We start from the raw sequence: 18,319 nt of genomic DNA, 5'->3' as shown, positions 1-18,319 counted from the left end.
TCATTCAAACACAAATATTGCAAAACATTTTTCCAGTTTAGCATGCAGATGAGAACGAGGATGATGATAGCCGCCCTGGTAGTTCTCACATATCCCCCAAAGACCGCGTCCCAGCCCTAGCCCCAACCCCAACCCCAACCCAACCCCACCTCACTCCCACCCCCTGGAGCCCGCTGTAAATATTCGAGAGATTATTTTTATTGTCCTTTTCGGATTTATGTAGCATAAAATTTACAATTTCTAGCAAGTACGAGTAAATCATTTATGTATTTAAATAGGTATGGCTGAGGCCGAGGCCGAGGCCTGGACGATGTTGGTCGGTCTGTGGGGCGGGCTGTGTCGTTGGGCGGCGTGACTGTCACAGATTGCTTTTCTTAAGAGTAGGTTCTAAGTAGATAACAATAAAACACACAGCCAACACTCTCACATTAAACACACAGAAAAACGAAAAGCGAACATTTTGAAATTGTATAGAACGGAAAAATTGAAAGTAAAGTTAAATAGATTCTTCGAGTTAGTCATGCATATATTGTATATGGAAAGATATATACACACATACATATGTAGAAACCACAAATGCTTTGCCTATGCATAAACTTATTTATACAATTGACGACCAAGCAAAAGTAAAACTTTATATTTAGTGACAGGATCAAGTCTAAATCACACAACACACAGACACACAAACTAACGTAGACCAGAGAGAGGACACGTGAGTGCTGTAAAAGTAGACAAAGGACCAGTCCTCGACGACGGTACCTGACTTTCCTCCACGCCTCCTCCACTCGCCTCTGAAGACAGAAATTATTAAATATAAAACAAAAGCTTGTTAGTGATACTAATTTTAAATGAACAAAAGAGAAAAACCACACAACTAAATACATATGTATTTGTAAAACAAACCATGTTTGATAATTCTTAGTGGATCTTCAAGTGTTTACATTGTTATGAAATTTCGACATTGATTTCCGAAACCGAGTTCCGATTTCATTTGTAAATAGAGTTGCGTTATTTCCCCACATCCATACGATAAGCTGCTTTAGCTATTTATAGACAACCGGCAGTCGGAATACCACATAAGAAGCATACACTAAACAGTGCGTTTCAGAAATATAACATCATTTTAATTGAACAAAATTACAGCAAGCAATTCTTATTGAAATTCTTAAAGCCAATGATTCAAATCGATGACTGAAATACATAATCTATGAAAATTATATGGAATAAGATCTTTGTTCAGTAGATTCTTTGATAGCTAAAAAGTAGTTTATGGCATATAATTTGGAAAAATCTATTTAATTTAGTTATTCTACTATACCATATCGATTTGAACTTTCGTATAGCTCTGAAACGTACTGTACCTACACACACACATACATAAGTATACCAAACTAACACACACCCATACATAGCAACACAGACACGCACACACACACGAGCACACTCGCCTAAGAAGACTCTCTTTTGCAGCATAAAAGTGAACAAGTTCCAAGCAAATCTAACAGACACAATCTTACGCTCTATATGCCACACTCACACACATTTATGTATGGACACGCACATCAATGCAGAACGCATAATATCTGAAACAATTTACCAATTAGCATTACATATTTATGAACAAAAACTGTCTGAGCAAAAGCAAACTAACTAAAGCAAATGACTAGGCAAAAGGAACAAAAACAAACTAAATATATAACAATGAAAATGAAAATGAAAACGAAGCGAAACGAAATCCAACGCAAATGCAAATGCAAATAAAAATGCAAATTCGGCAACCAATAAGCGACATTAGATACGAGAGTATGTAAATTGAAGAAACGTTAAATAAACGAACAGAAAATATTACAAAAACATTAAAACATATGTACGGATCCATTTTGTGTGTGCAATTTCATTTATTTTAGTTGGGAGAATCCCCTTCGGATGCTGGTTGCTGGTTCTGGCAGGGGCAGGGGCCTTACTCCCGTTCGCTCCATCAATTGGTAAGCCGGATATGGACTGCAGCCGTTGTCTCTATGGGGGCCATCAACTGAATTACTGGAAAATACGCGCACGCATGCTACTACTGTACGAGCGGAATGGATGAATGCTCTAATTGAATGGGAGTAGCAAAGGGTGAGTGACTCGAGGGGCTGTGCACGACGACTGTGTCACAATTCGGGCATCGAATTTCACCATCCTATGAAATGTCAGATTATCTCTCCTATGAGGGAATTACGTTACGCTTTTATGCATCGAGACAGGTGCGGGAGAAGCTGGATAGTCTTGGAGATGCACATGCAAATATTTGAAAGAGCGAATACCTACAGCATTGAATGATTGCAAAAATGCTAAAATGCTGGCTAAAAATGCAGTCCATGTTAATCGATAGACCGTTCAATAGTGGGGACACAAATGCAAATTTTTGAAATATTTCATTGAGCATTCTTTTTGTCAGAATGGTTTCTCTCTGCTCGGTTTTTCTGTTGCTCATAACTCAGCACATTTTTTACGGTGGTTAAGCAATTATTGGCATTTAATTTATTTTCATTTATTAAACATCCTTTTTTTTAAGTCGCTTGTGTATTTCATGTATTTCCATGGAAAAAAATTGTACTTTGTTGATATTTTCATATTTAAAAATGTTTTTTAATGTACTCTTCAGTGTTTTTAATTTAAAAGTGCATATTTGTTGGTACAGTTTGTTAAAGAACCCGTGTTTGAAAGATAAACAACTGCACGCGAGAAAAAGGAAAACTCAGGAATAAATTAACAAAATTAAATGAAAGAATCCCAATAGTGCACAAACATGAAGCTATGATATATTATAAAGCATGATTATACTCTTGAACGGACAATACAAAAGTATTCTGTGGTGAAACGAATTTTTAATTGGAGTTGAAAGAAGCGGAAAAGAAGCTAAGGGGAATTAAAAATGTAATGCATTGTGCATTTGTTTTGCCTTTTATGGCTTAATGAAATTGTTTTTCGAGCATCGACCGACCTTCTTCACAGGTACATACTATATTATCATCGATAAGTATGTTCCATTTTCATGGTAAGTCATTTCAGGATCCAAAGGAAAAGACTTCAGTCGAACAACAAGCAAGCCGCCTATTTTTAAAAGAAAAACTCACCGACCATCAGCTTTCCCCTCTGTGCACATGTCATCCCTTTCAAAAAATCCCAAACCGTCCCCCAGCATTCTCCCACGCTCGTTCTGTTCCGCACCAACAGCTGTTAAACGGTAATTAAAATTTGTGGCCACGCAGTCTGACCAAAATCTACTACAGAAGAGAGAAGGAGAGAGAAGAGAGCAGACTCCAACGCCGACGCCGGAAGATTAATTGAATTACATTAGTCGGCGACTCTACACACAAAAATATGCATACTGAATGCGTAAAACCGCAGAAAAATTGTGCAAAAAAAAGGAACCAACACAAATTAAACGAGGGGGAACGTTGTGAGTTGCTGCGGCGACCGCAACTCTACATTTATACCCGATACTTTGTCAGTATGGCTCTCCTCCACCAGAGGAGCGCTGCGTAGCGACTGATTTCATTCTTTTGGCTAAAATAATAATCAAATCCGATCCAGATTCGGCAATCTGATAGATATGGTCATTTTCTATGATTGTGCGTTTTTAATTTTCTCGTATCTTCAATATTGTTGCCACAGATTTTGCGGCGGCGGAAGGGGGTGTGTCGAAATTTTGAAACTAACTTGTCAAGGTCCGATATCACAGAAGTGTGGATATCAAATTTGGTTCCTCTTGCTCTTATAGTCTCTGAGACCCTTGAACTCATATTTTGCAATAGGGTAAAGCCGACCATGAAACCTGTGTGTTAGAGAGAGAGACAGAGCGAGAGAGAATGAAATTGTTTTCTTGATTCTGGCTATAATAATTATACGATCTGGTTCAGATTTTTCACTCTCGATGATATAGTCATCCTCTACGATTCCTTCTGGACGTTACACACATCCATTTTCAGTACAAATCTAATATACCCGTATACTCATTTTGAGTATCGGGTATAAAAATGGAAAACGCGTGTAAATAGCGAACAAAATTTCTCCTCTCTACTCTCCCTATCTCTCTATCTCGCAGGCTCCTTTATTGCGGCTTGTGCAAATTTGCGCATAACCTTAAAACGCGGCTACAGGTAGCGTCGGAGAGGGGTGGGGGGAAACATGGGCTATCTCTAGCCATCTCGTTCTAACGCTCGTTTTGTATGCCGCGCAACAAGCATTTATGTAAATTGAAAATATGCCGGTGACGTTTCGAGGGGGGAAGCGGTAGGAAGCGACATCCCATCCAGGGGTGTGGGTTTTCGGGGGGACATTTAAATTCAATTGTCAGCAGCGTCTTCTGCTCTGCTCTGCTTTGGAAATCAGCGCTTGAGGTACTCCAACACGATACGTTTTCCACCGACGGGTTTTTGAGACAAAACTGGGGACATCTTTTATACCCATGAAATGTTGAGGCAAAAAACAATTACACTGTTCCAAGCTGTCAGCGAAGATCGTGTTCTGTGACAACAAAAACCTAAGGGATGTACGCATTGAATCCATTGTGAATAGTGTGAATGGCAACTGCTTCCGACAGAAAGAAGTATCGTGCAACGGCAGCTCAAGTGTGGGTGCGGGTACCCACACATACTACGGGTCTATGGAGTGGACGGTGGGACAGTGGGAGACCACGCAATGAGAATTTATATTTATAGCTACAATTCCGGTTCAGTTCGCGTTCAACATTTGTGCAGTGCAGACGACAGTCGACAGTCGACAGTCGAGTCCCAGATTCATTCATCAATAAAGAGCGGCAGTAACAGGAAGAGAAAGAAAAGCGGTGACAGGAAAAGAAAGGGCCGCAGCTACAGAACGAGTAAGAGCCGAACGGGAGCATTCATAAGTGCATAAGAAGAGGAGGCGGAGGAGAACACAGCCAGGATGGAGCGACTGCTGACCATGTTCGAGGAGGCGGATCCCTTCTCCACGTGGTGGCCGACGATAGCGGCCCTAGCGGTGGGCCTCGTGATTACAGTGCGGTGAGTGCGATGGGTCAACGGAAACTGTTTGCCCAGACCCCCGACCAGAGCCCAAGACCCCTCCTGACGCGGAATAAAAACTTTACCCTTGAACACACGTAAATAAATGTCGCAGCAGCCCCAGTAAAAACTCCCGCCACTCGCGGCAAACTTTTTAAGTGGATTCCATAAAGAGATAGAGGGTGATGGGGAGAGAGAGGCAGATGGAGATGGAGAAAGCGAAGAAGGGTCGGATAATATGTAATATCTAAAGATTATTTTCATTTCTTTTTTGTTCCCTCTGCTCGCGGTTTTTGTGACCCCTATATATCTCTTGCTCCTCCACTGCAGGTGTTAGCGTAAGCCAAAGACGGATGGAGGCGAGGATGCGGGTCGGTGGCAAGTGGCCACTGCGGCTATTCTTCCTCCTCCGTCACCCCAGCCACTGGCTGGCCCTGCAAAATATTTACAAAGTGGATTTGTGCAACTTTGCCTCAAAGTAAATGAAATGCCAAATGAATTCCGAAATGCGAGATGGGCTGGGGGCCAGAACTTACAGCTAAGTGCCAAAATAAGTCTCAGACAAATGAAGTGGAACGAATGGAGCATGGCAAAAATTATAAAGAGGACCAAACTATCTGAAAAGTACAAAAAATACTGAAGAAATTTGACTAGTCTCGATCGAGGGATAGGAAATCTTGGGGGGTTTCTGGGATGTTATTTCAATTAGTGGTTATAGCCCTTCTTCTGCAGGGGCTTCAGAGTAAATTTGAGAGTATTAGGAGTGTATCTGTTATTTTCCTAAGTAATTAGATAGTCATTAGTAGCAGAAGTACAATAAACAATACAATAATGTGCAGATATTAATTTTTGAAAATTGTTTTACACTCGCCAAATAGTAATTAAGTCTAATGAAGGCCTAACGAGAACATTTTTAATTAGAACGCTTACATTTAAATTGGATGCACTATTCGACACACTCTTTAGCCTAATAGGAGCACATTTAGAGCATCACCGTGTAGAATTTTGGCGTAAATGGATGGTCCAAGGAGTACCTTAAATATTTAGTTTCAATTAGACTAATCAAAGTGTGTTCCCTGAGGCAAATATCAAATAAATTAACATTTATTGTCTACGAACAAGGCCAGAAACTGGTTATATTCGAATGAGTACGTCCTTAATTGTCCGCAGGCATTATGGAAATGAGTAAACTGATTCTATTAACGCCTATCAATAACCCAAGTTTCCCATACGCCCTTTGCCACGCCCTCGTGCACTGCTGTTGATGCCACACAAGCGACAAGAATGCAAGCCGCAACCACGCGGTGGCACGTCATTCCAGGCTCATAAACCAAAACCACACCCACTAACACCACGCCCTTCGCCGACTTTGTCTGTTGCATGACCCGCATTGCAGGACCATAATGAGCGGCCAACGATGTCCCAACGATAATCAAATCAAGGAGCAAATTGTCGTCGTCACTGGAGGGAACAGCGGCATCGGTTACGAGATAGCTCAGGCCCTGGCCGGCCGCGGGGGTCGCATAATCCTCGCCTGCCGCAACATGAAGGCCGCCGAGCGGGCTGCCGCCGTCATCAAGCGGGAGCTTGGCTGCCGCACCCCCTGCTATCCGGACGACGACACGAATCCGGCGGACCGCTACTTTGTGGAGGCCCGCTACCTGGACCTCAACTCCTTCAGGAGTGTCCACCACTTCGCAGGCCAACTGATGGCCGAGTTCGACCGCGTCGATGTGCTGGTCAACAACGCCGGCCTGGTCTTCGCCAACACCCAGTTGGCCACTCCGGACGGCTTCGAGCAGCACAGCCAGGTAAATTATCTGGCTCCGTTTTTGCTGACGCAGCTGCTGTTGCCCCACCTCAAGCGGTCGGAGCAGGGACGCATCGTGTTCGTGTCGGCCCACGCCCACCAGTCGGCCAAAATCGATTTCGACGATCCCCTCAATGTGGGCACCTGGGCGGTGAAGTTCCATGCCCGAGATGCCTTCGCCCACTCGAAGCTGGCCGTTCTGCTGGCCACGCGCTGGCTGGCCAGGGAGCTCAAAGGTAAGTGCTGATAAAACCCAAAGGTACAAAAGAACAGGCCATACACTGAGAGAAACGAGGGTTTTGAAATTGGCAACAGAATATATCATGTATTTTGAGTAGTGACAAGTTTTCTTTGACGATAATCCATTTAGATTGAATATTGAAAGATCACTCTCACATTTTCCAAAGATCAACTGGTATTTTAAGGGTTGCCATTTGGAAAGCGTAAAATTTGTATCTTCCAACTAGTAAAATGGAAATTTTAAGGTGGATTTGAAAACAATTAGTTTGGACGTTGGATGATGATATGCATATAATTATAATAAGGTTGAAACAGAACAGAACAGAACAGAACAGATTATTCATTTTATTGTAAAGGTCTTCATAATAAAGGGTGTTCATGGCAAGTAAATATGTGGTACCTTTGTATGAGATTATTCCTTATTTAGTTATTAGATGTATTGTCACATCCAATAGTAATTCGTATCAATCAGCCGCTATTTATTGAGTGTTTTAAAGGTTTCGCCCACATCATTTTGTCTCTGTGCGCCTTTGAAAATGGTATTGCTTGCACTGTACTCGTACTCGTGCATTATTAATGATTTAATTTCGATAAGTCGGCGCGGCCACCTTTCACAAGAATGGAAATTCATAACTTTTTAAAATACCCGATAAACGTCCAGAGGGTAACAAGATTTTTAATGCTTCGTTAAAGTGTAATTTTGCCTTTTGTGAGGTTTCTCGCCGGGCACTGGCGAAATTTGCCTAGTTTGCAGTGTGAATTATTGATGCATTCATTTCGATAGGGCCACGCATTCATGTTTTCATGATTTCTGAAACAAAAATCCACTCGTTTCCCCACAGATACCTCGGTCACGGTCAACTGCTGTACGCCCGGACTCGTGCGCGGCACGCGCCACTTTCGCAAGTAAGTCATCCAAACCCGCCACCGAAAAACCCAACAGTGCCCAAACAGCACCCAAACAGTGCCCAAAACCCAAATTAAAATTCAAACGAAACCAAAGCTAAGTGCAAAATGCAACTGCAACTGAAACTTTAACTAAATTTTAAGCTCATTCCGTGGCCGCGCGAAAGTTTTGCACTTTCATTAAGCAAAAGCGAACTATGTTCCGAGCTCAACCACACTTTTCCCGTCTCCCGTCTCCCATCGCCCACCAGCCCATCTCCGTGGGGGTCGGGTCGAGTGGGCGGCTCAGTTTGATGCAATCAAAAAGTTGCCAAGTCATTTGGGCGTGGCGCGATTTGGGAGGCAGCCGTGCAGAGGTAGCCGCGTTTTTGGCAGCCGCATCAAGGTACAATTTGCAGCCGAAGGGCGAATTCATTTAAGATCCCAAATGAGTTGGCCAAACAAATAGACGGAGCCAGCCTCCGTCTAGCTGTCAAAATGGATTGTACTTTGCGGGAGAAGTGTATCTAGAATTCCATGTAACTCAAAGGATTGGTTACAAAAGACCCTCCAAAAAAATATAGAAAAAGGCACACTCCGCTTAAATGAATATTTATAATCTGCTGAAGGTCTTGTAATTGCATTCAGCTAGAACTCACTCAAATATTCGATATTCTCCTTGTCCTGAGGAACATTTTCTTACATAAGCTAGGATCTGTCTAACTGGGAGAGCTCCTTTACGCCTTGAATTATAATGCATTCATTTATGCAGAGCATGGACTTGCAAGGAATATACTATATTCCAAGTATGTTTCCACATTAAGCACACAAAGGGAATGATTTTACAATGGGAAAGGATTCACACCCTGGCTCATGGTCACTTCTGGCTGGCATCGATTTTCATTGCCATTCCCATTAGTGGCCAGCACTTAGCCTAACACATTCCAAATGAGATATCTAAATTTTTGGTTCTAAATCCATTTTCAAGGCATCCAAAATATTTGGGGCTGGGGCTTCCTTTCAGCAGTGGGTATGTAGTGTGGGGGGTGGCTTATGCTGGTGGAAAAAGAAAGCAAAGGGGGACATTTGCACAATACACAGAAAAGGACGTGCAAACACGACAAACAGTTGCAAATTGCGGAAGGACAAAATGCCAGCAAACATCAGCAACATCAGGAACATCAACAGCAACAGCAGCAAGAGCAGCAATCAGTAAAAGGAACCGACTGGAGCGGCGGAGTGGGAGCCAACGACAACATCTGCAATGAACTTACGCCCGGCCACGCCCTCATCTCATCATCAAATGCAGATGAGCTGCCATCGAGTGGCACTCGCACACTGAGGGAAAACGTTTAGAATCCGAGAAAATACAACCGAAATCGAGAAGAAAATCTTTAAAAAAATAATCACTGAATGTGCGCCACTAAAGAAAATCACTTCTCTGATAAAAACCAGTCCTCCAAAAAATAACATTTATTTATACTCTAAAACCTATAGATGGCCATGTGATATAGTCATAGTATCTTGGTTGCAGCTTTTAGCTTTGAGAAGACTATTTTGATTCGATCTTATTGCATAGTGTGATTTGAATATACATTTCTTTGAAGAGCCCAGAAAATATATAGCAAAATTTAAAATGATTTTCTTCAGTGCACACAAAGAGACACAGGGAGTGAGGCTGCTGTGCAACAAGAGTGAAATGCGGTAATTAAAACGGCCAAGTCGGAGAGACGCGGGTTAGGCCGCAATTGAAATGGCCACGGGTCAAACACAGGCGCGTGCTCATGTTGCCTGCCTGCTTGGGTCCATCTCTGGGTCAGAGCAAAAGTTCAACTTGGTCCCCGGCCCGGTCTCTTCTTTTGAGTTATGACCCGGGCACACCCTGGTGACAGTTGCCGCTTTTGTTGCCTTCGCCGGCATCAAGTTGGTGTGACACAGTCCGAGAATGGAGAACAGAGCACCGACTTCTGGCGGTGGCTCAATCTTCTAATGATGGCCCGGAATTAATGCGAAATTTATTGATGCTCTCGACCAACACAAAAGTTCTGCTTCTTTTCCTTCTTTCCTACTTTTTTTTGTCAGTTATAAATTAGAATTTTCCCTAGGAGGTGGTTCGCCCTGGCCTGCGAAATTATTTCCAAGAAAATAAATCTATTCGAATGTCCAGCGTGGGTGATTCAGCCATGAATTTGTATGAATGCTTACTCACTTGAGAATATAAATATTTTTCTATCATTTATCTAAATATCAAAATGAATGCTTGTTTGTTTCTTGCAAATCTGAAATAGATGTTTATGAAAATATTGGGGAAAATTGATGAGGAATCAAAAAGTCACGAGCTTTAGGTATTTCAAGTGTGGGAAAACTAACCATACTCATATGGATATTACACCGAGCTATATACGTTGATTTTAAGAGAAATTATTTCCTCTAATGGCACACACCAAACTGTTTTGACTCGAACTTTCTGCTCAGAAAAGGGTATCTATCCTGACAATAGATGAAGTCTCCTAAATCCTCTTTTGGATTCTCCCACATTCAAGCGTATGTACATATATTTTGAGTACTTTTTGAAGTGGCTACAATTTAGGGTATTATCAACTTATGATTGGATTAAATTAATTGACAATGTGAAGAAGTTTACCAACTACCTTAATTCGCTTAAACAATTTTACAGCCAAACAGTGCTTTAGTCAATTAATCCAAGGTAAAGTTGTGAATAATGGAAGGCTGGAAGGATAGAGGAGGCATGTCCTGTCCTGTCCTGTCCTCCGAATATTTCGGCCATCACCTAGATGGGCCGACACAGTCTCATTTCCCGTCATTAGTTATGCTTTGGGTAATTGCTTGGATGAGATTTTGCTGATACAATGGTATCTTTAAGATTATATTCGAGTGTACTATGCACACCCAGACGTACATACAGAAAAATCTGTGTAAGCAGTGGCGACATACACATGTAAATGCGGATTGGGAATGCCCTACAACAATGCCCCGAGCAAGGGACAATAGTGGAATGGAAGCACCACTCCTGCACAATGGAGCAGGTGCTCAAGTGTGTGGCAGACATAACTACAGACGCACAAAAGTGCAGATGTTAACAGGACCAGCACGTACAGCAAATTACACAATTCAATGGCAATAAACGATGTAAAATAAGAAAGAGAGACCTCTGTCAGAGAGAGAAAGATTTGGATACAATTTGGGTACCGAAATTGTGCAAAAGTATAGCTGTCACAAGCCAGAAAAGCATAATCCATCATAGACACAAATTGAAATGCCTTCATACTCGTATGTATATGTATAACTACCGGATGGAAGTGCCAGTGCCAGTGCCAGCTACAATTCCATCTCCAGCTCCATTTCCAGCTCCATGCCGGAGCAGAAACATTGTTAACATGCGTCATTACAATTTGCAAAATGCCATAACAATACGAGCACTCGTACGGCAGGAAAAAGCGCCCTCACAGTGGGCCACAGAAAGAGAGAGACGGCGTAGAGCAGAGGCGAAACAAAGAAAGAAATCAAATGCCTTGCCGAAGGTACAAATCATTTGGACATAAAACGCAGCACCTTGACAGGTAGGCGGGCTGGCATGTGAGGGTGGATGTCGAGATGGAGCCAGGAGCCAGGAGCCACGGCAGGCGGCAATAGGTCCCGGCCGTGTCGGTGGCACGTGACCTAGGCGCTGCGCCAAGAACCACGGAATGGCCACGAAGCAAATGTCAAAGAGATGAGCAGCGTTCGTGAAACCAGGCTCGTGATTGGCCTCATTTATGTTCACTAGGAATCAATCAAACCATAGAAGAGTGGCTTTTAAGGACATATCATCTTAGTAAAAGCGATTCTGATACTCATTTCGTTTGTGAAACTTGCATACAAAAAATATGTTATGATCTCTATTACGATCTGTAGTTTCACGTTTTTAATATTCCCCCTTAAATTTCTCGATTTTATTGGGCTGTAACTTGGCTGTAACAACAAACGGAAAGTAGGCCCATGCAAATGTAACGAAAGGAGCCACTACATGCTCACCTCTAGTGGCCGAGAGCCCACCCCGGACTTGGCCCCGGACTTGGCCCGGACTTGACTGTGGGCAGAGGAGAGGCCATAAAACGGCAAATGAACAGCGGAAGCTACTTCAAGTGGATGCATGGGTATGTGTGAGTGGGCCAAAGGGGAGTCGGTCTCCTCCACAGGTCCGGCACGAATGCATTGGACTCCACTCCTCAATGCACATGTATTGTATGCAGCTTACATGCATTCGCTTCCTGTCCATCGGATGCCACTGGCCTCCGCCTCCGCCTCCGCCTCCGCACCCGCACCCGCCCTCGCCTTCCCATCCACGGTACTGACTCTCGTTTTCCACGTTTTCTGTTACATGTTTTGCCTTTTGCAAGTAGATTTTGTTTTCTTTGTACAGACTTTGTAGCGCCAAATTGAACTTTTGTTGCTTCTGGTGCTTCCCCCAGCATCATCACGGCGATTCCCAGTACGTGTCCGCCCCATCCTCTGCCCTTCCTGCATATGCCAGAGATAACTGCGACTCTCGTTGCCCCGTATCCGGGTCTTGGCAACTGCTGAACTGCTGAAGCAGCTGTCAGTCGCATCTATGCAGTGCCATTCCTCTCCGGATCCCTAGCCGACACCCATTGATAGTTTGTGCAGTTGCCATTGATTGAAAAGCTGATACCTGCTGGGCTTTTATAAGGCCATTGAGACTGGGGTTCATACGCTTATCAACAGGCTTCGCTTTTATGATGCCTGCCCCATCAGCGCCAAAGGTCACTCTGTGGGAAATAATCCTTCTTTATTGAGCTATCCCTTTTGATTGTGGCTTCTGGTTCGCCATGTGCATCTGCCAGTCATTGTCGTAAATGATGATTGGACTGAAACTTGTGTAAATTTAAAAATGCAAAATATAACCACTTAAAGTTTCATACTCATTCCAATCGAACTGATAAATAATCCCCACAACTATTGCATTCCCATTCCACTCAGTTTGCAGGCCAATAAAAACAATTAAGGTACAACGGAGCGTATACGCAATTAATTTTTGGTCCCAGGCAGATTCAATTTCCGCTCGTGGCCCATCTATTGCGGATTTAAAGGAAAATACACCGATAACCCCGTTTTCTTTTACTGCTCAAAGCCCTTTAGCTGTGCTGTTTTTCATTTCCCGACCAGCACACATACAAAGCACACATATAGAGGTGAAAGATTTACCCTATTAAAGGCAGGTGCAGGTCGGTGCTTTAAAATGAACTTTGCCCGGCTACAGCCACAGCTTAGCGAGTCAGGCTGTATTTTCGTCTTAGCCAAGAGAGGCATATAAGGCCAGTTGAGGGACATGCCCAAAGGACTGTTACACAGAATATAGAGAATAATTTAAGAAGGCTATATACTTAATTCGACTGAATTTTTCAGATATGTATATAAAAGCATAATTATATCCCTTTATTTAAAAACAGTTTTACCCATCTTTTCTTAGGCTTAAACGTTTTAAAAGTATCTTTATTTATTTATATTTAGAAACTTGCAAGTGGGATCAGCATAGGATATACCACTTTCGAGTTGTTATTCCCACCATATATGTACCGTACATATACCATATTTTGGTGTTAAATCTGTAGAGAACACCTCAATTTATTCTCCATACGTAAACACGCATTAATCAACGGATCTATGTACGCGTAGAGTATGCCCCAAGTCTAACCCCAAGCCAGCCACAACCATTTGTTTTTTCTCTTTTTGCCCACAGACCATCTGCAGCCCCTGCAGCTTTCTATGCACTTTAAAACTGCAGGCAACGTGGGTGCTGGGTGCTGGGTGCCAGGTGGTGTGCGGCTCGGAACAGAGAAGAGTGAATGGGGGGGCAGTGGTTGGGTGTGGAGGCAGATATTCGCATCTATGAAAACGTTGGCGTAAAACGATGAATGGAATCAACACCAGCCTCGACCCAAGGCAAGGAGACCCAGCCAGACCGAACGGTGGGACAGACGCGGGACTAGAACGGGGCACAGGGTCCGACAGATAGTGGCAGGCACACACTTACACCCATACGTGTGTAGGTGTGGATCTTTGTGGGTGACGGCGGCGGCGTATCTGTGTGTACTATGAAATGAATGGAAATGAAAAGCAGTTAATGCTCAAGTCACGGAAAAAGCGTAAATGGAAAAGTTAAGCGCATTAATTATTTATTTATCGTTTTACGATGCTCAAGTGTCGGTGAACTTGCACCGTTTCCCGTTCGTTGGCCGCTAACAAGAACAAAAGCAAATCGAGTAAGCAGCAACCAAAGGAAAAACATTAACAACGAAAGCTAAGCAAATTGCGCGCAAGTTCGTAATCCTTCGTGAAAAGGCGGCATCAGTAGCAGGAACGGGAACAGGCACCCGGCCAGGAGTAACAGTTGGTAGCAGGGAAAACAGGCAGTGAGAATGGGGGATTGAGAGCAGCCAACCATTTTACACAACTCGTTGGACTCAGCCGTTGAAATTGGCCCGGTTCGTAGTTGGCTAAGGCTGGAGATCAACGCTGCGAATGGCTGAAATGCTGAAATGCGAGTCGGAACCGGCATTCTGCTCCTGCGACTGAACGTTATCGCCGCACTTGAAATTGTCATTAAAACAATGCCGAAAACAAATTGGCTCAGGTCTGACACGACTACAACATTTTCAGGGAATAAACAAAAGGCTTGTGTGTTGCCCAAAAAATTTAACTCAAAGAAAAGCCTTTAAGCAGCTGTTTATTGATATCGGAATTCATGTACCGTACACTATTCACACCGGAATAAAGCAGTGCGTTTCATGGGGCTACCCTTATAATGGGTGTACCGTCCTTAATCGTTTAAGGTCTTATTATCTTTAAGTATTCGATGGAATATTCATATCATTTTCATTTTATCAAATAAAACATTCAAGTATATAAATTACACTGTGCGACAGTGGTTTTTTTTCCATTGCACGAGACAAAAATATCTTACCTGCTGGAGAATTGGTTCCTGGGCGGAGCCTCCAGATGTTAACAGGAAGAGTATGGGTGATCACTCGGGGCGAGACTCTGGAAATCGGCAGCGTTTATCAATAATATATTAATAATATATATGTTTTTAGTAAAGAATTATAGAGTTCAGAGAGTCTTTGAGAGTACAGTCCTGTGCTAGATTATAAAGATATTGTTCAAAGCCAAAAAATATACATGATGAGCGGCTGACGAGTTTTTTTGTGATTTATTACAAAGCATTTCACCAGATGGGTGTGGTGTGACTTTTGAGCTCCGTGGCTTATTGAACCATGCTGTAAGGACGAGAACATACATACCTTACACCGCCTACCTTCTATCTGGTTTTCCAACTGTAAGGGAAATATGGAAATAGTTTTATGCATCTTTGCTTTTTAAATTCTTACCAAATTTAGCTTAAAAGATTTGATTTAATTTAATTTTTGGAAGATATTCTCTATGCGGAGGTGATTTTTTGTTTGGTAATCTGCCTTCAAATTTCATGACTTTGATTCCGTAACTAATTGAATCCAGTCTCCAATCCAATCTATTGAAGGCATGGGCTTTAAGCAAAGCATAATTCTATTATTTATCAAGCCAAAATTTTGCAAAAATAATATACTTATTTTGTTCATAAAAACATATGCACAGGGAAGCAAAGATACGGGGGATTGTTGTGAATTATGTACTTCGTCCTCAAGTTTATGGGGTAAACGAGAGTAAGGAAATTAGAGTGACACTATTCTTCCTTTAGCTGTTTTTCAACTTTTCCGATGAGCTGGCAAATTCCGACATGTAATAAACAAGTCCTCTCCTTGTCGTTGTCTACACATATTTTGTGGCACGTGTCTGGTTGGTCCTTTTTATACTGGGTACTCGAGGAACAAAAGCAAAAAAGATATGTGTGAGCAAGACTTCCCTCTGTAATACCTGCCATATTCTATCTTTTTTGTAATTGCAATGGAAACTAAATTGGCTAACTTTTGATTTCTGTTTGGGCACAGCTCGCCTCTGATGTCGTCCATTTGTGTGAGAGTGGTCACCTTCCCGTGGATGTGGATCTTCATGAAGAACCCGTACGAGGGCGCCCAGTGCGCCATCCGCCTGGCCACGGATCCCCAGCTGAAGCAAGTCACCGGCGAGTACTTCAAGTGAGTTGCCATGGCCACTGTCGTTGCTGTTGCTGCTGCCTTTGCCGCATTAGTGGCACTTTGTTAGCCATTTTTTGTTACATCTTTTCTTTTTTTTTGTCTCAGTGACTGCGAAATTGCGGCAAGTTCGGAGCCTGGCCAGGACAAGGAGCTGGCCAAGAAATTGTATATGCAAACCATAAAAACACTCGAGAGCGTTACCAAACTAACAGTCGACAGGGAGGCGTACGCGGTGAAGCTGGAGCAGGAGCCAGAGCTGAGGCTAGAGACAGCACCGGAAACGGAAACGAACCAGGCGGAGGACATGGACACGGAGACGGAGATGGAGACGGAGATGGAAATGGAGAGGGAGGAGCAGCAGCCGTTGGAGTGATTTATGCCTGGCACGCGGCCCGTCGTCTTCGGAGACTGCCACTGCAACGTCTATTTGCATTTGGTTTAACAATTGCCGCATTAGGCAGCAGCCCAGAGTCTGGCCACTTAGGAGAGACTTTTTATGGGTCTGCAATTGCAACAGCAACTGCCACCGAAGCCAAAGCCAAAGCCAAAGCCTTTTGAAACTGGCTACCCGACTTTACGAGGTTCTATTTTCTACAAATAAATGTAACTTTAATGTGCGAGCAGCGAAAACTTGCTGAGTTTGTGCTTTGTTCCAGTTTTGGGATGTTCTGTCTCCTGGGGAGAGGGCTGGCCTGTGGGGGCATGGGGAATCCAACAGGCAAAATATGTTGCCGCTGCTGTGCTGTCTTTGATTTATTTCCAATTTCAAATGCTTTCGGTTGAGTGGAAGGAGCCCCGAACAGACCAGAACGGGCAGTCGCAAGCAATTTGCTTAAACGAAAGAACCGAATGTTTAAGAAGGACTTTGGAGAAGAAAGGACAACGGAAGGATACACTTTATTGTACTCCAAGTAATGAAAGGACCCATTGATTACTGATTACTCTAATCAATTAGAAGCTTTGGACCTAAGATACCGAATATTTTGTGCATCAATCGGGTATCACAGGATCTGGTGCTCTAAAGACCATGTTCCATGGGATAGCTGTTTCGATTTTGATGTCGAAATTTATGTTAGCTAGTATTTAGCTCATAGCTCATAACTCATAAATGATATACACATATGTGCACCAATACAATCTAAACATTATTTCAATTGCCGAATTCTTGTGGAATTGTAAATTTTGTGTGCAAATCCCGAGACAAGAATTTCACATATAGAATCCCCCAATTGAGAAATGCCTTTCCTTCGGACAATCACTAGCTGTGGCGCAACATCCCCCTGGGCGAGCCGGCAACGCGTGCCAACAAACTGTTGATTACCACCCAACAAGAGCAACCCACGTAGATACAGATCTGCGTACATATACACAATTATATGAGTGCGCCGAGAGATGCAAGGCCAATTATAGTATTTGTAGTTCAGCTAGAACCGATTTCCATTCCATTATAATGAGTGTACAATGCGTGGCTTAGGCCAGGACGTGGCCAGGACCAGAGCATGGCAATGGCAACCAGTAGGACGTGGGCCAGGACATAACCAGGACACATGCAACTGTCTCGACGCAGCCCCGCTTTGTATGCTATGGAAAATCTCTTTATTATATTACGTGCGGCGCTTTTGTTGTCAGTTGGCAGCCCCATAGACCCTCCCACCCTCTAGGTGGCATCCGGAGCCACCCCCCACCCAGTACGGGTAAGCGCCATGTGTTGCTAGAGCAATTTTATACTTCCCTTTTGGAAGTTGCTTCGTTGGGACTGCCCCAGTTCTTTTTCCCTTTTCCTTTTCCCATTTTCTGTTCCCTGTTCCCTGTTTCATCCTCCTGGCTCTAGCTCTCTAGCTGCTGAAATGAAAAGCTCCTGGAGTGGAAAAGCGATTACGTTGTTGCCCATTTCTCCATCTGGCAAAAGCTTTGCGTTTCCGGTTACCTTTCCGCCGTGACGTGTTAGCGTAATATGCATTTTACGCGCTTCAATTTCGCTGCATGGCACGCTCCAAAGCACCGCTCCCCCAGGATGATGAACATCAGATGGTTTCAACTCAGGCGTAATTTGTTACAGTGTATGAAAAGCTTTCTTTAAAGAGCATTGGGAGCGGAGCCACAGTCCCAAAGCTCAATCTCTTGACTCTCTTTGCGTCTGCTCTTAATTTTGTTTCTCTTTACTGATTTTTTGATTAAATCAAATATTAATTATACGTAAA

At 43.2% G+C, this 18,319-nt stretch overlaps 1 protein-coding gene across 1 annotated transcript; it reads left to right on the top strand.

The window, feature by feature from the left end:
* Positions 1-4,793: 4,793 nt before the first annotated feature.
* LOC6588359 (retinol dehydrogenase 13) lies at positions 4,794-16,734 on the top strand. The gene is made up of 5 exons (XM_002013770.2): positions 4,794-5,030; positions 6,427-7,076; positions 7,923-7,986; positions 15,972-16,118; positions 16,224-16,734. Exons 1-5 carry the CDS (start codon positions 4,933-4,935, stop codon positions 16,489-16,491), a joined length of 1,227 nt encoding a protein of 408 aa, XP_002013806.1. The 5' UTR covers positions 4,794-4,932; the 3' UTR covers positions 16,492-16,734.
* Positions 16,735-18,319: the final 1,585 nt, after the last annotated feature.

The sequence above is a fragment of the Drosophila persimilis genome, unplaced genomic scaffold, assembly GCF_003286085.1.
Source record: "Drosophila persimilis strain 14011-0111.01,24,50 unplaced genomic scaffold, DperRS2 tig00000000-arrow-pilon, whole genome shotgun sequence".
In the NCBI taxonomy this organism is placed as follows: Eukaryota; Metazoa; Arthropoda; class Insecta; order Diptera; family Drosophilidae; genus Drosophila; species Drosophila persimilis.
The sequence above is the reverse complement of the archived record's forward strand: the minus strand, read 5'-3'. Positions and strand labels throughout refer to the sequence as shown.

Bases quoted from the DNA above. Each gene is read 5' to 3' on its own strand.
- LOC6588359 (XM_002013770.2), top strand. From the start codon at position 4,933: ATGGAGCGACTGCTGACCATGTTCGAGGAGGCGGATCCCTTCTCCACG. The intron at 7,077-7,922 runs GTAAGTGCTGAT...GTTTCCCCACAG, and splicing joins GCTGGCCAGGGAGCTCAAAG to ATACCTCGGTCACGGTCAAC. The intron at 16,119-16,223 runs GTGAGTTGCCAT...TTTTTGTCTCAG, and splicing joins GTCACCGGCGAGTACTTCAA to TGACTGCGAAATTGCGGCAA.